This window comes from Lentinus tigrinus, assembly GCF_003813185.1.
Source record: "Lentinus tigrinus ALCF2SS1-7 unplaced genomic scaffold L226scaffold_38, whole genome shotgun sequence".
NCBI classification, from domain to species: domain Eukaryota; kingdom Fungi; phylum Basidiomycota; class Agaricomycetes; order Polyporales; family Polyporaceae; genus Lentinus; species Lentinus tigrinus.
Window position 1 is genome coordinate 259,424 of NW_027137947.1, and position 13,682 is coordinate 273,105.

The 13,682-nt window shown below is 55.3% G+C and overlaps 6 protein-coding genes and 1 non-coding gene across 7 annotated transcripts; 4 read left to right on the plus strand and 3 right to left on the minus strand.

Annotated features, from left to right (window-relative positions):
• Positions 1 to 35: 35 nt before the first annotated feature.
• L226DRAFT_493131 (cytochrome P450) lies at positions 36 to 2,691 on the plus strand. The gene is made up of 13 exons (XM_067677421.1): positions 36 to 492; positions 557 to 598; positions 656 to 810; positions 871 to 995; positions 1,060 to 1,154; positions 1,215 to 1,230; positions 1,284 to 1,308; positions 1,363 to 1,386; positions 1,436 to 1,654; positions 1,714 to 1,741; positions 1,801 to 2,044; positions 2,105 to 2,278; positions 2,326 to 2,691. Exons 1-13 carry the CDS (start codon positions 309 to 311, stop codon positions 2,528 to 2,530), a joined length of 1,536 nt encoding a protein of 511 aa, XP_067530948.1. The 5' UTR covers positions 36 to 308; the 3' UTR covers positions 2,531 to 2,691.
• Positions 2,462 to 4,350, minus strand: L226DRAFT_539020 (NAD-P-binding protein). Its single transcript, XM_067681611.1, has 9 exons — positions 4,155 to 4,350; positions 4,000 to 4,096; positions 3,718 to 3,950; positions 3,636 to 3,651; positions 3,521 to 3,577; positions 3,359 to 3,463; positions 3,202 to 3,296; positions 3,026 to 3,136; positions 2,462 to 2,974 (listed from the first exon to the last, which is right to left on the minus strand). The coding sequence occupies exons 2-9, from the start codon at positions 4,083 to 4,085 to the stop codon at positions 2,682 to 2,684; spliced, it is 996 nt and encodes a 331-aa protein (XP_067530949.1). The 5' UTR covers positions 4,086 to 4,096; positions 4,155 to 4,350; the 3' UTR covers positions 2,462 to 2,681.
• A 162-nt stretch (positions 4,351 to 4,512) lies between these two features.
• Positions 4,513 to 4,627, plus strand: L226DRAFT_t240. Its single transcript has one exon. It is a non-coding gene; the product is annotated as a tRNA-Arg (tRNA).
• An 884-nt stretch (positions 4,628 to 5,511) lies between these two features.
• L226DRAFT_231046 (uncharacterized protein) lies at positions 5,512 to 5,994 on the plus strand. The gene has a single exon (XM_067673092.1). The coding sequence runs from the start codon at positions 5,556 to 5,558 to the stop codon at positions 5,949 to 5,951; it is 396 nt and encodes a 131-aa protein (XP_067530950.1). The 5' UTR covers positions 5,512 to 5,555; the 3' UTR covers positions 5,952 to 5,994.
• A 13-nt stretch (positions 5,995 to 6,007) lies between these two features.
• On the plus strand, positions 6,008 to 7,154 carry L226DRAFT_616254 (uncharacterized protein; the record flags this gene model as incomplete). The annotated part of the gene is made up of 4 exons (XM_067686881.1): positions 6,008 to 6,054; positions 6,109 to 6,213; positions 6,268 to 6,914; positions 6,959 to 7,154. 4 exons carry the CDS (start codon positions 6,008 to 6,010, stop codon positions 6,979 to 6,981), a joined length of 822 nt encoding a protein of 273 aa, XP_067530951.1. The 3' UTR covers positions 6,982 to 7,154.
• Positions 7,155 to 7,344: 190 nt separating this feature from the next.
• L226DRAFT_470367 (MFS general substrate transporter) lies at positions 7,345 to 10,086 on the minus strand (the record flags this gene model as incomplete). The annotated part of the gene is made up of 8 exons (XM_067676303.1): positions 7,345 to 7,790; positions 7,849 to 8,058; positions 8,118 to 8,258; positions 8,311 to 8,331; positions 8,386 to 9,004; positions 9,061 to 9,326; positions 9,386 to 9,460; positions 9,978 to 10,086. The coding sequence occupies 8 exons, from the start codon at positions 10,084 to 10,086 to the stop codon at positions 7,345 to 7,347; spliced, it is 1,887 nt and encodes a 628-aa protein (XP_067530952.1).
• Positions 10,087 to 10,787: 701 nt separating this feature from the next.
• Positions 10,788 to 11,308, minus strand: L226DRAFT_574898 (uncharacterized protein; the record flags this gene model as incomplete). Its single annotated transcript, XM_067685119.1, has 3 exons — positions 10,788 to 10,901; positions 10,955 to 11,193; positions 11,248 to 11,308. The coding sequence occupies 3 exons, from the start codon at positions 11,306 to 11,308 to the stop codon at positions 10,788 to 10,790; spliced, it is 414 nt and encodes a 137-aa protein (XP_067530953.1).
• Between the last annotated feature and the right edge of the window lie 2,374 nt (positions 11,309 to 13,682).

Consider the following 13,682-nt stretch of genomic DNA (forward strand, 5'->3'; position numbering starts at 1 on the left):
TTGACGGCAAGCCAACCTCCTAGTCCTAGGACCTAGGTCTACTTTGACAAGATCGCACTCGCAACCATACTCGGTATCGCGAAAAGTACGGGCTATATAACGATACATCCTCGGTCATATTTTCCCATTTCGGAGCCCCCGAGCGCGCTCACGGTGGCAATGACATGCATCATGATCATGATGCGAAAGACGCCTCGAGGACTAGTTGCGGTAGTTCTGCGGGACCATTTCAAAGCCATGTTTCACTTCAAAGCCTTCGTGTCGCTTTTTCTCTAGCAACCATTTGACCAGCATCCACAGGCTCCACCATGTCGATTGTCCTGGCTCTCACCCTGGGGCTCTTTGTGCTGTGCACGTGGTTTGCAAGGGTGTTGATCCAGCGTAGGACGCAGCATCTCCCTCCACATCCACAGTCTTTCGGTCAGATAGTAGCGAAGGTGGGCCCGAAAGCACCCCAGTGGGTCATCCTCGATTCGCTCAAGGATCAACTGGGTGAGTACCCCTGCGAGTTTCGAGGAACGCCATACTCAATCCGCTCGCTCACACACGGTCCTAGGTCCCATCTTCTCGTTCTATCGGGGCTCCACACTCGTCGTTGGTGAGCTACTAGCTTATCGAAAATCGAAAGAGCGACCGACAACTCATGTGTTGGCAGTCATCAATAAAGCCGACATTGCCTGGGATCTCCTGCAGAAGCGCGGCGACATCTACTCGAGCAGACCGCGACTTGTCCTCGCCCATGAGATTGTATCAGGTGGCATGCGTGGTTTGTCCATGCCGTATGGCAAGCAGTGGAGAACGTGGAGGAAGGTAAGCGATGCGCCGTTACGTAGTACGCTCACCGTGCTCACGCTGCTGCTCCCGGTGTAGATCCAGAACACCGGCATGAGTGGCCGAGCATCCCTCGCCTACTGCGAGCACCAGGCGCTTGAGTCTACCCTCCTCTTGCGTGGCCTGCTTCACGATCCGGAGCGTTACGAGTACTACTTGGCTTTGTGCGTGATAGAGGTTTCGCCTTCACTTGAGATATCGCTGATACGTATACATCCATGTACTCAGGTTCGCCACATCGGTGGTGCTGTCCATCGCGTATGGTCGTCGTGCGTCCAACCTGGAGGATCCGATCTTCAAGCGAAACGCAGAAGCCGGGCGTGGTAAGTGCCTTGGACGTGATTTCTTCACTATGCTCATGGCATGACTGTTATGACGGACAGATTTCCAGCAAGCAAAGTGAGTCCGAATGACTACACTATGTATCTCTCTAATCAACATTTGACACGCAGTATCCCCGGGAACCCCGTGGACAAAGTATGTCTGCCTTGATAGTAGACGACAAACAGTGTCACTGAACCAACTATACAGTACCCTGCACTCTTGTACTTACCGGTCAGTTCTGATCAAGTTGCGATTACGTTCGTCCCTGATGTTTGGACAGCGTGCTCTCCAATGGTTCCGCCGAGATGGCGACAAAGCCTACGCACGAGCGAAATCGCTGTACGTTGAGTTGTTGGAGGACGTCAAGGATCGCATGGCAACAGGAACAGCGAAGGAGTGCATGGCCACACGTGGCTTGAAGGACCAACACTCGCTGGGCTTCTCCGACCTCGAGCTCGCCTTCGCGCTGAGCGCCCCATTCGGTGCTGGTATCGACACTGTAAGTCTCACTATGTATCAGTATCTACGATCGCTCAAGGCTGAACCGTTTGGCGACAGACATCTGCCACCCTCGAGATCGCCCTATGTGCGTCAGATGTACCGTTCTCCATGACGACAGGGCCTAGCTCACACTCACGATATCAGGTGCAATCCTCCACAGCCCGGCGTCGGTACGCAAAGCTCAGGAAGAGCTGGACCGTGTCGTCGGCCGGGACCGGCTTCCCACCTTCGACGATGAGCCTTCCCTCCCATATCTGCACAGCTTCATCACGGAGATCTACCGATGGCATACTGTCGTGCCTCTCGCTGTTCCGCACAGCGTAACTGCAGACGACGTGTACAACGGTTACTTCATCCCCAAGGGAGCCACCGTCATTGGAAACCTCTAGTACGTTCCCATCGTCTGCGGCGATATCGGCTCGCTTGACTGACGCGGAAACGCGCACAGCACCATGTTGAAGGACCCAGAGATGTTCCCGGAGCCAGACGTCTTCCGCCCGGAACGGTTTGCAGATGCAGAGACGCAAGACTCGCGCGTGGCAGATCTTCCCTTCGGCTTCGGGCGGAGGCACTGTGCGGGTATGCACGTCGCTCAGCAGTCGATCTACATAGTGGTGGCGAGGTAATATTTAGCCTTGCTCGAGTACATGTGTCTAACATGTCCTGTAGGATCCTTTGGGCGTTCGACGTCGAACCTGTAAAGGACGAGGACGGGAAGCCGATCTTGCCGGATATGAGCGATATGAAGTCGATGGGCTTGACGCGGAAGCCTGCGCCGTTCAGGTTCAGTGTTCGGCCGCGCTTCCCGGAGGCAAATATTGTAGTGGAGAAGGAGGCCGCGGAAGCGGAGAAACTGCTACAGGCTTGGGAGTAAGGAGCAACTTCCCTCGGATTTGGAAGGTTACGATTACATCTTGGATCTCTTCGGCTCGACACGGGTATCAGTGTTCTCTTGTACGCACTACTGCTATAGTACTCGTCCGTCATGATGATATCTGCCTCGAAATCGTTTCTATGCATACAGACTAGATTGCGGGCAAATCTAGCCCGATGTCGTGCAGGAACTTCTCTGTCGTGCCCCACAGCTCCCGGCGAAGCTCCGCATTCTGCACAAGCTTGCTTGGGTTTGCCACCTTGCACGACGAAGTGAGGTATTGCCCGCGGTACTCGTTCGGCTCGGCACGGGGTATGGGCGAACCTGCGGCGAAGAGGGTGCTGCGTGCGCCTTGGGCGGGTGTTACGAAGGTGAGGAGGGCGATGAGACGGTATATGGGTCCGACGATGGGTCCGACGGAGTCGGTGTATGCGCGCACGCCCTCTGGTAAACGGGGTGAGCCAGTTAATAACGTGTACAGTGGGAGGATCGTACCTGTTCGAACTTCGCCCGGGTCGAGTGCTATGCAGAGGATGGGGATTCCGGCTTCGTCCAGTCGCTGCTGGAGATCCTTGATGAACATGAGCTGCATTGTCTTGGAAAAGGCTGTGTACGTACGGAGGAGATCAAAGGTGAGCAGATAGAGCGCGGAGTGGGGGAAGATGGCGTACCGTAGCGGTTATATTGAGGGAAGAAGGTGTCCTCGAAATCTTTGTTTAGATTGTCGAGATTGCGGAAGCGGACATTGGAAGGACAGGCATTATGTCTATGCAATGGAGGCGGCGTGAGCCTCGATGATGAACAAGAATCAGGAGCATCAAAGCTCACGAAACGGTGTTTACGGTTACGATTCGAACATCGCTGTTCGGCTGTTCGGCCGTCCGCTTAAGGAGTGGAAGGAGGGCCCGAGTGAGCACGCATGTCCCTATATAGCTGTGGCGTCACGTTACGAATGAGTAGTGGAGCGAGACGGCTGGGAAGGCAACCCACTTTACCATGACAATATTCTGGATGCCATCGCGGTCCTTGGCGAAAGGTACCAATAGGCTGAGACAGTGCGGTGTGAGACGACTCAGCTAGGTTCCCACTACATAGCTGCACCTACACGGCGGCGTTGTTCACTAGAAGGATAAGGTATCAGCGCCTGCGGGGCGACATCTCCCAGTCGAGCAGAAAATACAACATACCCAACACGTCCAGGCGCTCCTCCTCCTGCATAAGCTTTTGAGCGGCCTTGACGGCTTCGCGCGGGTCGCTCAGGTCAAGTTTCAGCCACAAAACCTGGCCGTTCCCAGGCCCAAGGCCTTCGGCGTGCAATCGCTCGATGGCGGCCTTTGCCCTTCGCTCGTTGCGTGCGCCCATGTAGACCTTTGCTCCATGCCGCACCAATTGTTGGATGACGGCGAATCCGACGCCTGAGCTGTGGAGAAGGTTGAGACTTCGCCTCGAATACCGGCACAAGTACTCACTTTCCACCGCTCACCAGAACGACCTTCCCGGTCAATTCTGGGACGTCGGTTTCGGGGTTGAAGCTGCGGGATAGGAAAGACCCCATCGTCTTTGTCTCTGCGCGCATGGATCGGTGAGTTTACAATCAAGTTCAAAATGTCGGAATGTTGCTCACGTAGCGACAGGTGAGAGCACACTCGTCAACCAGTACTCCTTGTGTACTCCGGAAGCAAGCTTCTTCTCGGCTATCCTAGCAATGCCGAAACGGATGGGGACGAGCTGAGGTGTAGGTCGGGGAGGCAAGAGGGCTTAAGTTAGGGCTCCTCGGCTAGCATTGTCATCAGCTCAACCTCGGCTACGCTGAGAAGGTCTGGACCATTGAGTATCCTGGGGCGAATGACATCCATGTGGGTGCAGTGTGAGTAGCAAAGGCTGGACCATGCACATTTACGGCATGAGTGAACGTCCGTAAAGGAACCTTTTGCCTTGGAGATGAAAGTGCACAACACTATTTGTTTTGGAAAAAGCTCTAAGCCCCCGTTGTCTAATGGCTATGACGTCAGACTTCTACGATTCACGGTCCTGTGGACTTGAACCTGAAGAAAAATAGACATCTGGAGGTTGCGGGTTCGAGTCCCGCCGGGGGTAATGGATAAATCTTTTATTTTCAATCTTAATGCCTAGTTTTTTAGTATCTATGCGTGTAACAAGTGACCAGAGGCGATAGACAGAAAGCCTGGTGTGGTCGCGGAGATTGACGGGTCTTCCGAACCCAGTATTTTTGACCAAAGGGTCGATGAGCGCTTGCTTGAACCTGACAATTGAGAATCGTCCCTGGTCGTCCTCCCTATCCTTGGCACCAGTTCATACGTGCTCATTTCGACGTCGAGCATTCGAATTCCACCGAAGCGCGGCGGAGAAGACGAGAACGACAGCCTGGCCCCCCTCGATCGTGAGTCGAAGCATGGCCGAGTTTCCACGGTATCAACCAACTTGAAGTACCAACTTGCCAAGTAATATTACGCTAGAAGTCTGCAGTATGAATCCGGAGGATAGGCTGACAACGCAATCCCGTAGAACTCTACGCGTTTCAAAATTCACGGAAACAACTCATCATATCTACACGTATTCTGCTGGCATTGTGATAAAACGCTCCTCCTCAACCCGGGCCACCATAGTGCGATATAGCTTCGAGGACTGGTATCACATCAAATTGTTTTCCGACATCCAGGATTTCTGTGAGTACCGCGCGTTCCTCCATGGTAACTACAACAAATGATTGAACTAGTACAATGGAAGGTACTACGTCCAGCTTCGGTTCTATTTCAATGCAAGCTTACCCTTCCGAGTCGTGCACAGAAGCGTAGTCGGGAAAATTAGCGCATACTGTTGACCTGCAACCATCGCTTAGTCACTTGCAGGGTATCCAGTGCAGCGTGGAAGTACTGCCAATCGTGGCAAAAGATCTACCAGTGACGGTGCATCGCAAGTTGGAATCCGCCCGAAGCGCTTGAGACACAATCTGAGCTTTGTCGGACCACAGGAAGGTGAAGTAGGTTGCCAGGACACCGAGGAAATGAACGGCCAGGGGCCCAAGTTGTCGCCCCAAGGAACCCCGGAAACGCAGGGCCACAGGAATCCGCGCCTCGAACCACTCGGCACGATGATGCCGTGGTCAAAGCGTGACGCTGTGCTGCTTCTGCTGTGGCTGGCGAGAAACGCTCCTTTGTCAAAACCGTCGCCCAGACACCTCGCAACCCTCCCTCACCGATATCGGCAAACGTTTCGTCGAATGGGTCCTTTGTGCGGACAAACCCCTGTTGCAGCAGCGTGCAGACCAGGCAGCAGTCCTGGTCGCCTCCTACCTAGGATGCGAAAGGTTCTCTTCCAGCTCGTCCTGGTACTTATACAGCATGGCTACCCCTCTGCAAGCCAGTTCTCGACATATTCCTCACTCCGTCCTCACCGTTGAATCCGACTTCTGCTTCTCCTCCTCCTCCTTCAAGTTTCCGAGCATTCTTTGACAGCATGGATTCCGTCAACCCATACCTCTCCGAGTCCGAGTCCGCATTTGCGTACATCCAACCACCACTAACCGCTCGATATCCGCTGACGTGCTTGTTATGTAGCGCGGGCCTCTCTGAGCAACTACAAGCCTGGCTTGACGCGGAGCAGCTGAGTATATGGCACCATGGGGAGGTGCGGGAGTATCTACCCGAAGGAGAGTGCGAAGGGTACGTGTTGCGTCTCATTATCCGATCGCATACTTCTCACAACCAATCTCGCAGTCGACGGGTCAACTGGTATGATCCTTCACCTGCACATACCCCCGCATCCGCCCGACAGTCATCTCCCTCACCGTCCACCACATCCGTGGCTTCGAGCGTCGAAACCCCACCCACAACCGACACTCTACACACCGCCGACGCCCCACACATAGCCGACAGCCTCGCGGCCGCTTCCGACGATGGCTCCTCCCGAGAATCATCTCCGAGTCCCTCCCCATCCACCACAACCCCGCCTTTAGATGCCGACACGCCGCCCGCCGACTCCGACTCCGCGTCGAACTCGGACGACGATGGCTCCACCAGCCAAGCGTCGACTCCCGCCTCCGAGGGCGAAGAACCTCACTGGGAGCCCGTATCCACCGTCAAACAGTACATTTGGCAAGGCCAGATCCTCCCTCCCATGACCGCAGACGACCTGTGGTACTACCTCAAGGACGAACAAGGCGTCCTCAAGCACTTCCGCGCCGATCGCAAGGTCAAGTGCCACTGGCCGGACTGCGGGGAGTGGGTGGACCGGGGTTGCCTGAGAAGGCACGTTCGTTATACACACCAGGGCATCAAGAAGTGTTGCACCAACGCGGGATGCAGCTACGTGGATCGAGAGGACAACTTTGCCAATAGGCACAAGTGTCGGCACGGGGCCTCCGGTAGGTCTATTCTACGCATGTTTCCCTACTGAACTGTTGGTTAGGGGTCGCGCTTGGTCCTGTCTGACTCGGACTCCCCTTGTGGCTCTTGCTCGTGTGCTCGCTGGAGTCGCTGGACGCTCCGTTTGTACACCGCCTCTGTCGTGGTTATCTGTTTTTTTCTCGATCTCATCTCATATGTTCCATCATATACCTGCAATGTCTTTCCGCCCAATGTATCTCCATCTCATGTATCCGAGTTTCCAATGTCATAATCAATCATGCTAATCAAATCATAGAACTTCTAGGCTGCCGTCGACCTCCGCGCGCAGCTACCGCTATCAATCTATCCCATTAGACACTGCCAAACAAACCCGTTATACAAAAAATTAATGAAGTGTTCTAAGTCTATACGCTCGTCGCCCAAGCCAACTACGCCCCGCTCCAAACCTCAATCTTCCGTTTCCCATATAACCACCGCGGGCGCTCCCTGAGCCCTACTCGCCCACTTCCTCTGCTTCTTGAGGTCTCGCCAGCTAGCGTAGACACCCAGGCCGAGCGCAACGATCGTCGCAACGATCGTCACCTTGATGCTGTCTACGTAGCATTCGCGGCCGATGATGCAATGGTGGGAGGACGGGATCCCGCCCCGTGCGCTGATTGGGAGCGAAGAGGAAGCGGAGGTGAGGACGTCCCCGAGCATGGACGTGGACGTTGGCGTGGGAGAGGCAAGGGAGGCGACCGCGGAGAGGGCGATAGAGATGAGCGTGTTGTTCGACGCCGGGAGGTCGTCGCCGGTGTCGTGCGAGTCGAGGTTGCGGCCGAACATGATGGAGAAGATGTTCCCGCCGAAGAGGGGGGAGAGGGAGACGAAGCCGTAGTTCTCGGAGAAGTGCGCTGTGCACGCAGCAGCGCCTCAGTAACATATACGTATTGCTTAGAGGATGGGACTTACTGAGGCCAAACCAGTCGATGACGATGGTGGGGAGGAGGCCGAAGAGACCACCGTAGGCAAGACCGAGCAACACACTCGCCTTCCAGAGGTTGCTGATGTCGTTGATGGCAAAGCACGCCAGCTGTGAGATCACGAACATCGCGGCAACGAGGATGATGCAAAACGAGCGCGGCAGGCGCAGCTTGCTCTTCGTAAAGTCCGCGGTGACACCTGAGGGTGAGATGTTCGAGATTCGTTGCACCGATGGTTGGAGATGGTGGGCTACTTACCGATAAGAATGCGTCCGAGACAGTTCATCAAGCTGACTGTGGAGACTTGTGTTGCTTGCCATTGGGCAGCCTTCACCTCGTCGTAGTCGGGGTTGTTGAAGGCAAAGAGCGATTGGGATATCGCGCCGACGTTGTTGATATCTGCGGCGCGTACATGAGTATCCACACTCTCCTCGCTGCTCAACATACTTACACATCAGACCAGTACCGCTCACTACAGCCTCCAGTCAGCGCGGCAGAGGATGAAAAGATCAGACATGACGCTTACGCAGTGATGCTATGCAGAAGAGGATCCAGAAGTCCAGCGTAGCAAACATCCGCTTGCCGTGGATGTTGACTACCCCATCGATCTTGTCGAGCTGGCTCCTGACGCTACGCCGTGACATGGATCGCGAGCTGTGCGATCGGTGGCGCGCAAAGCCCTCGTGGGTTGGGCTGAGCATGACCGCATCCGACGTGGCCGGCACGACGTAATCGGACGCAGCCTGCGCATGCGCAGAGCCAACTAGCGGCTCGTCTTCCTCTTCGAGCTCGATGGCAGACTCCTGCGGCTCCTCATCGTCTTCGACGTCACGCGCGAGGAGGTGCGTGTGGCTGTTGTTATCGACGGAATACGTCGTGGGCGAGCCTGCACCGAGGCCTTCGCCGACGCCGTAGTCGGAAGGGTCGTCGATGCTGCCGTGCTCGGCCCTGGCGGTAGAGTCGATGTGCGGTGGCGGGATGCGTCGGATGAAGAAGAAACCGAGGATCATGGGAAGGGAGGTGCCGATCGCGAGTGTGAGGAGGAACTCGGAGGTGTTGCCTGGAAAGAGTGTATGCGCGATCGTGGAGAACAGGAATGCGGAGAGCCCGAAGCCTGAGATGACGATACCGTTGGCGGTTGCACGCTGCGCATGTCGTCAATCTCTCCTCGCTCCAGCAGCTACAGTGGAGGTCGACTCACATTGTGATCTGGCCAGCTCTTCGCCGTGGCATTCATGCCGCCGACAAGCCCGCCATTGCCACCAATGCCGGTGAGGAAGTCGCAGAAGACGAGAGCGCAGAACGAGAGAAGACTGATGCTCTCGCCGTCAGGTAGGCCGGCATCGAAAAAGTGGCGGATGCCGAGGTATCCGGAGAGCAGACCGAAGAAAGCGATGACCATCATGATTGCTGGACCTTTGCGGTCGACGATGCCGCCCCATAATGGCGCAGTGCTATACACGCCGACTGTGCGTGCAAGTGGTCAGTCTCACGTGGACAGATCGCGGAAGCAGAGGAGGACTCACTATTGCCGAACAATCCGACGATGTTGATCTGGGTATGGGTGAGATGGAGTCGAGAGCCTAGCTGAGGTCCGTAGGCTAGATGAGAGCTCTAGTCAGTATTGCGCAAACAGGTGGTTCCTGCCATGCAAGAGACACGTCCATCGGTTGCGAGTACAACCACGTCAGTCCAGCGTCAGAGGGTATTGCTGGGCCGTGTCCGACACTGATAAGACCTCTCATCCATAGGAGGTTCTGCAGCCTCACACAGCAATATGCCTGCTGAATGTTTCGTCTCTCGGACACTTCGCGGACAGCTCATGATGGGTCCTACGGATACGAAGCCTGACCTCGAGATGCACGGGTAACTAGCGCTTAAGTACTTAGGAGAATGTGCAGCTGTCTCATGCACTTTGGAGTGAAGTCTCCTCGGGTACGAAAAGTAACGCAGCCTCAGTGAGACCTCTCGCGCACCGCCGAGCGAGAGAGGAATTCCTCGGAAACGGTCCCAGTTGGTCTCGGCGCTTGGCGTAGATAAGCAGGTACGAACCTGAGAAGACCTAATGTTATGAAGCGGTGTCAACGTCGATCATTGGCACGGTGGGCGAGCCTGGACCTACATAGTTCGTTCCGGAAGCAAGGGCGACGAGGATGCATGTCAGGAAGCTGATGATCCGGACAGCGCTGAACAGAGGTGGCGGGTGGTTCGCATGGCTGGTGTGCATTCCGAGCCTCTAGTCTCCCGGTATCCCGGGTTGACTTCAGGTTCTGCGTTTCGACGTGGTTAACTGAGCTGTTCCTGTCTTGGCGTGGCTGGTGGTGGGTATTCAGCCGAAGACGTTGGTCGTCGTCGTGGCTGCAGTCTGTAATCGCCTCAGGGCGGTACGCTGCGGCTCCTGATGCCTCCCCGCACCGGTCCGCCGAACCGCCACGATCACGTGGTCTCACCCAGCTCGCCCGACGACTCCGAGGGCTCAACTTGGAGGTCGACTCGGAGAATGCGCGTATGGTTACGGGACAAATAGCATATACAGAGCAGGTACAAAACATGTTCGATAGCAACAGGACAGCAATAGTACAGACGTGTGTAAATCCATAGCATGGTCAAACGCTACAATCTACCGTAGGAAAGCAATTCTATGCTACACGGAGCGGGGCATACGAGAGCTAAGATGCGGGACTAGTAGAGACGGAGATGGCAATATAGGCAAATCCCCGGGAACGAGCCGAGAAAGTAGGGTAATAATGTCAAAGACGAGGCGCACATCCGAGTCCGCCAATCTATCGGGCTCCATCGCTGGTGCCAGATTGACTATTACGAGAGCGAGAAACGGCCAAGTCCAGAGAAGGATGCACAGGCACGCCTAGCGTGCGCAAGTCCGGAGGTACGAACGGGGTTGGGATGGTGTGGTGGTGAGGAGTGCCTTCAGGCAGCGAGGAGAATGCCCGCGACGATAGAGCCGATAAAGACGCTGGTGCTGCCCAGTACAACGTGGCTTGCACCGTTGGCACTAGCAGCGCTGAACTCTGAAGCGGAGGACTGCAGCGCACAATGGTAAGCCGGTGCTGTAACTACTGATAGATGCGACTCACTGCAGCGGGAGATGAAGGTTCGACGGTGGATGCGGATGCCACGGGAGAGGATTCTGCGGCGTCAGACTGACTATCAACGACAGCAGACGTTCCAGAAGCCTCTGGGACATCCGTGTGTCCGACGAGGGATCCAGGGGCACCTTGGCTGGCTGCGCTTGCCGGGTTGATGTGCACGTCGCCCTCGCCCTCGGGGATGACGTCGAGCATGTATCGGCTGAGAGGCCAGACGATAGCGCTGACTGTACGACTCATAAGTGAGTACACATAACTTGAGAATTATTGCGTGAACGTACCCTGTGCCATGAAGGCAACGGAGAAGAGAGCGACGGCGAAGGTAGCACGGAAGAAGAACATGGCGATGTGGAGGGTGGCAGGAAGTTTGAAAGAGCGTAGTGTGTGTGTGACGAAGAGGAATAGATACGAATAGCTTAGAGAAGGGAGCAGAGGTTCGGCGAATGTCTCGAGCCTAAGTAGACCACCAGAAAGAAAGTTTAGTGGAGCGGAGGACGAGCGACTCGAACTCCTGTGCAGGTGGTGCGGGCGAGCCGGGGAGACCACTGGACACTGGACACTGGTTGCAGTTGGCAACGAGTCGCTCCCGTCCATATCCTTATAGCCAAGTTTGTGAGCCGCGTCGTCGTCCCCAGGAAAGGCAGGAGCCTTGTAGTACTGTCAATGCTACCGGCGGAACTGGGTGCGCTGTGCGGTACGAGTACTAAGACTAAGCCTTATCGGGCAGGCCGCTCGGCATCTGGGCAGCAGAGAAATGAATACGAGCATCTCGACATGCCCTGAGTGCGCTCATGCTGCCTTGTGTCCGGGAAGGCGGATGGTGGTCGAGGTTATGAAAGGAACTGCCGCTTTGGGCAACCACGACACGACCGGCGCTTAGGAACGGTTGTGCCACATTGGGCCTTGAGTTTGTTCGTCCATCTCGCTTGTCGCTGGAATCTCGCAATATCGCGATTCGCTCGCTCTGTGGGTACCGAGGCTTGATGCAGCTCACTAGCTTCTAGTATCTGTTGATTTTCTGCGAAGACACGAGCTGCGCTAGGCCTGGAGTCGAAGCAACTTTGCTGTGTGCATTGTCGCCCGGACTGTGGATGGGCCTGCCGACACGGTCCTCCAAAGGAAATCGTGCAACTGAAGAAGCCCTACTACGGAGTATTCCTAGCACAATGCACGGGAACCGTCGCCTCCATGCCGCTTGGCGCGCGGGCGGTACGTGTACGGCAGACATAGCCTTCTGAAATCTCCGCCGGCGGGAGGAAACGTATGTTGTATCACTCTTTCGCATCGTTGACACGTCTCACCATCGCGTATGCTGTATTAGGAGACTTGCCGCCGCTTCGTAGGCCAGGCTTTCTGCTGTCGCGCCTTGGACCCTTACCGTGGTGGCAGGCAACGCGGTTCGAGTCCACGGCGTTTTCATGTCCTTGTTCTGTGGCCGCGTGCGTCTTTGGGCCGGGCACTCAATAGAAACTCACTATTTCCAGAATGATAATCTCAAGGAGCTTAGTGACGCCATCAAGATGTCCTTTCGGGCACAAACGAGTCCTTGTAAGCCAGCGTTCACGGCCTTCCAAAGGCTCTGGTGCCCACCTCAATCTCTCATTAATATCGAGGACACGGCTCTTCAAATCGCATCTTTCTATGGCTGAATGGAGGAAAGACTAATCGGTCGGAATCGCGACAACGGTCGCAACCGGTGTTTGTTTGGGTTGAGAGCGTCTTCGAGTCGAGAATCGAGTCGAGAAAGAGAGAGAGACATTCTATCGATTTGTCCGGTACAGGTGAGTTTATCAAAAATTGACTCTGTTCTCTTGAATGCTCATTATACCAATTCAGTGATATATTACAGACATCTTTGTATCGTCATCACAACAATATAAGCACGCACATCGTCCTCATCCAGAGGAATACCCAACGCAGGCCCAAGGAAGTCGCTCGCGTTTGAATCATCTATCTGTCTCCCAGAGTATCCTGAGCACAGGTTGGTCGCCGACGACGCTAGCGTGTCTAGACTCGAGCGCCGGGAACAAGATAAAGGCCTTACCGAACACAATCGGCCGATGACGCGGTGTACGAGATGTAATTTGCGTACAAGTATGTCTTTGCGTCATTTTGATCTTCGGGTGGGTATAACGGACGTGCCTGCGGAGCTTTGAGTCCGCCCGTGCCTCAGACCACCCACATCCCAGCTATCAGCACTACCGTCTCACAGCATCCAAGGCTGGTTCCACCACCTCCGCCCTCAATAGTCGAAACCAAGACGTGTCGGCAGACGATAATTCCGGCAGGAGCTTGGGCCATGCTTGAGACGCACAAACTATCGAACCACGGAGGATCCCCCAGAAGTCGCCGTCGCGGATGGGCGCAACACGGCGTGCGGTCTTGTGCATGGACCAAGGACCGCCAGTATGTAACACAAAACTTTTTGCATTACCCCGGGGCCCGAGCTTGCCGGCCCACGGGAACCTCTCCAAGGAGTACTCACGGGCCAGAGCAGACCGACATGGAATTCGATGGGAACGATGGGGACGCTATGGACTTGGATCATAACACATTCACTGTAACCATGTGGGAAGTTACTGTGTGTAATTGTATATCGTGGCTTGAAGGGGTGGGCAGGATGACTTACTCGTGTGCGAGCCCGTGTAGACCTGTATCTGCTAACCTGCATCTGTATTGCACATAGATCACATTTTTGAATTTGTATGTTGGGCTA

Bases quoted from the DNA above. Each gene is read 5' to 3' on its own strand.
- L226DRAFT_493131 (XM_067677421.1), top strand. From the start codon at position 309: ATGTCGATTGTCCTGGCTCTCACCCTGGGGCTCTTTGTGCTGTGCACG. The intron at 493-556 runs GTGAGTACCCCT...ACACGGTCCTAG, and splicing joins TTCGCTCAAGGATCAACTGG to GTCCCATCTTCTCGTTCTAT. The intron at 1,309-1,362 runs GTATGTCTGCCT...CCAACTATACAG, and splicing joins CCGGGAACCCCGTGGACAAA to TACCCTGCACTCTTGTACTT.
- L226DRAFT_539020 (XM_067681611.1), bottom strand. From the start codon at position 4,085: ATGGGGTCTTTCCTATCCCGCAGCTTCAACCCCGAAACCGACGTCCCA. The intron at 3,951-3,999 runs GTGAGTACTTGT...CCTTCTCCACAG, and splicing joins GTTCTGGTGAGCGGTGGAAA to CTCAGGCGTCGGATTCGCCG. The intron at 3,464-3,520 runs GTGGGTTGCCTT...GTGACGCCACAG, and splicing joins CAGAATATTGTCATGGTAAA to CTATATAGGGACATGCGTGC.
- L226DRAFT_231046 (XM_067673092.1), top strand. From the start codon at position 5,556: ATGAACGGCCAGGGGCCCAAGTTGTCGCCCCAAGGAACCCCGGAAACG.